Below are 431 nucleotides of genomic sequence, written 5' to 3'. Positions count from 1 at the left end.
CCGCCGAGGGCTGCTGCCCGGCCACCCCAAGCGAGCAGCTCCGCCGCCTCCCGCGGGCCCGGGCCTCACCGATGTCTATGGCGAAGCGCTTGGCGTTCTCCAGGTTGCGGAAGATCTCGTCGGGCGGCAGCGTGATGCTCTTGTCCAGGCTGCCGTGCCCGCTGCCGCCGCCGCGCCCGCCCCGCGCCGCCATTTTGAACGCGCCCCGCTCCTGCCCTGCCTCATCGGTATGCAAATATATGCGCATATATTTACATGCTAATGTAGGGATGCATACATTATGCTAAGGAGCTGCGCTGCAAGGCCCCGGCCCTGGGGGGCGCCCCTGGCGCGGGGCGGGCGGGGCTGTGCTGCCTTGCCGGGGAAAACCACCCCCTGTCCACAGCTAGCCATCGCTTTGCACTGCCCCTCGCTCCTGTCCTCGGCTGGCG

The 431-nt window shown here is 68.4% G+C and overlaps 1 protein-coding gene across 1 annotated transcript in view; it reads right to left on the bottom strand.

The window, feature by feature from the left end:
• The window catches only part of PANK4 (pantothenate kinase 4), a 36,469-nt gene extending 36,248 nt beyond the window's left edge, over positions 1-221 (bottom strand). Inside the window, exon 1 of the mRNA XM_019541272.1 lies at positions 70-221. Within this exon, the coding sequence (XP_019396817.1) occupies positions 70-193 (124 nt within the window). The 5' untranslated portion in view covers positions 194-221. The remainder of the gene's footprint in view (positions 1-69) is intronic.
• Between the last annotated feature and the right edge of the window lie 210 nt (positions 222-431).

Source organism: Crocodylus porosus, unplaced genomic scaffold, assembly GCF_001723895.1.
Source record: "Crocodylus porosus isolate Cpor-Errol unplaced genomic scaffold, CroPor_comp1, whole genome shotgun sequence".
NCBI classification, from domain to species: Eukaryota; Metazoa; Chordata; order Crocodylia; family Crocodylidae; genus Crocodylus; species Crocodylus porosus.
The sequence above is the reverse complement of the archived record's forward strand: the minus strand, read 5'-3'. Positions and strand labels throughout refer to the sequence as shown.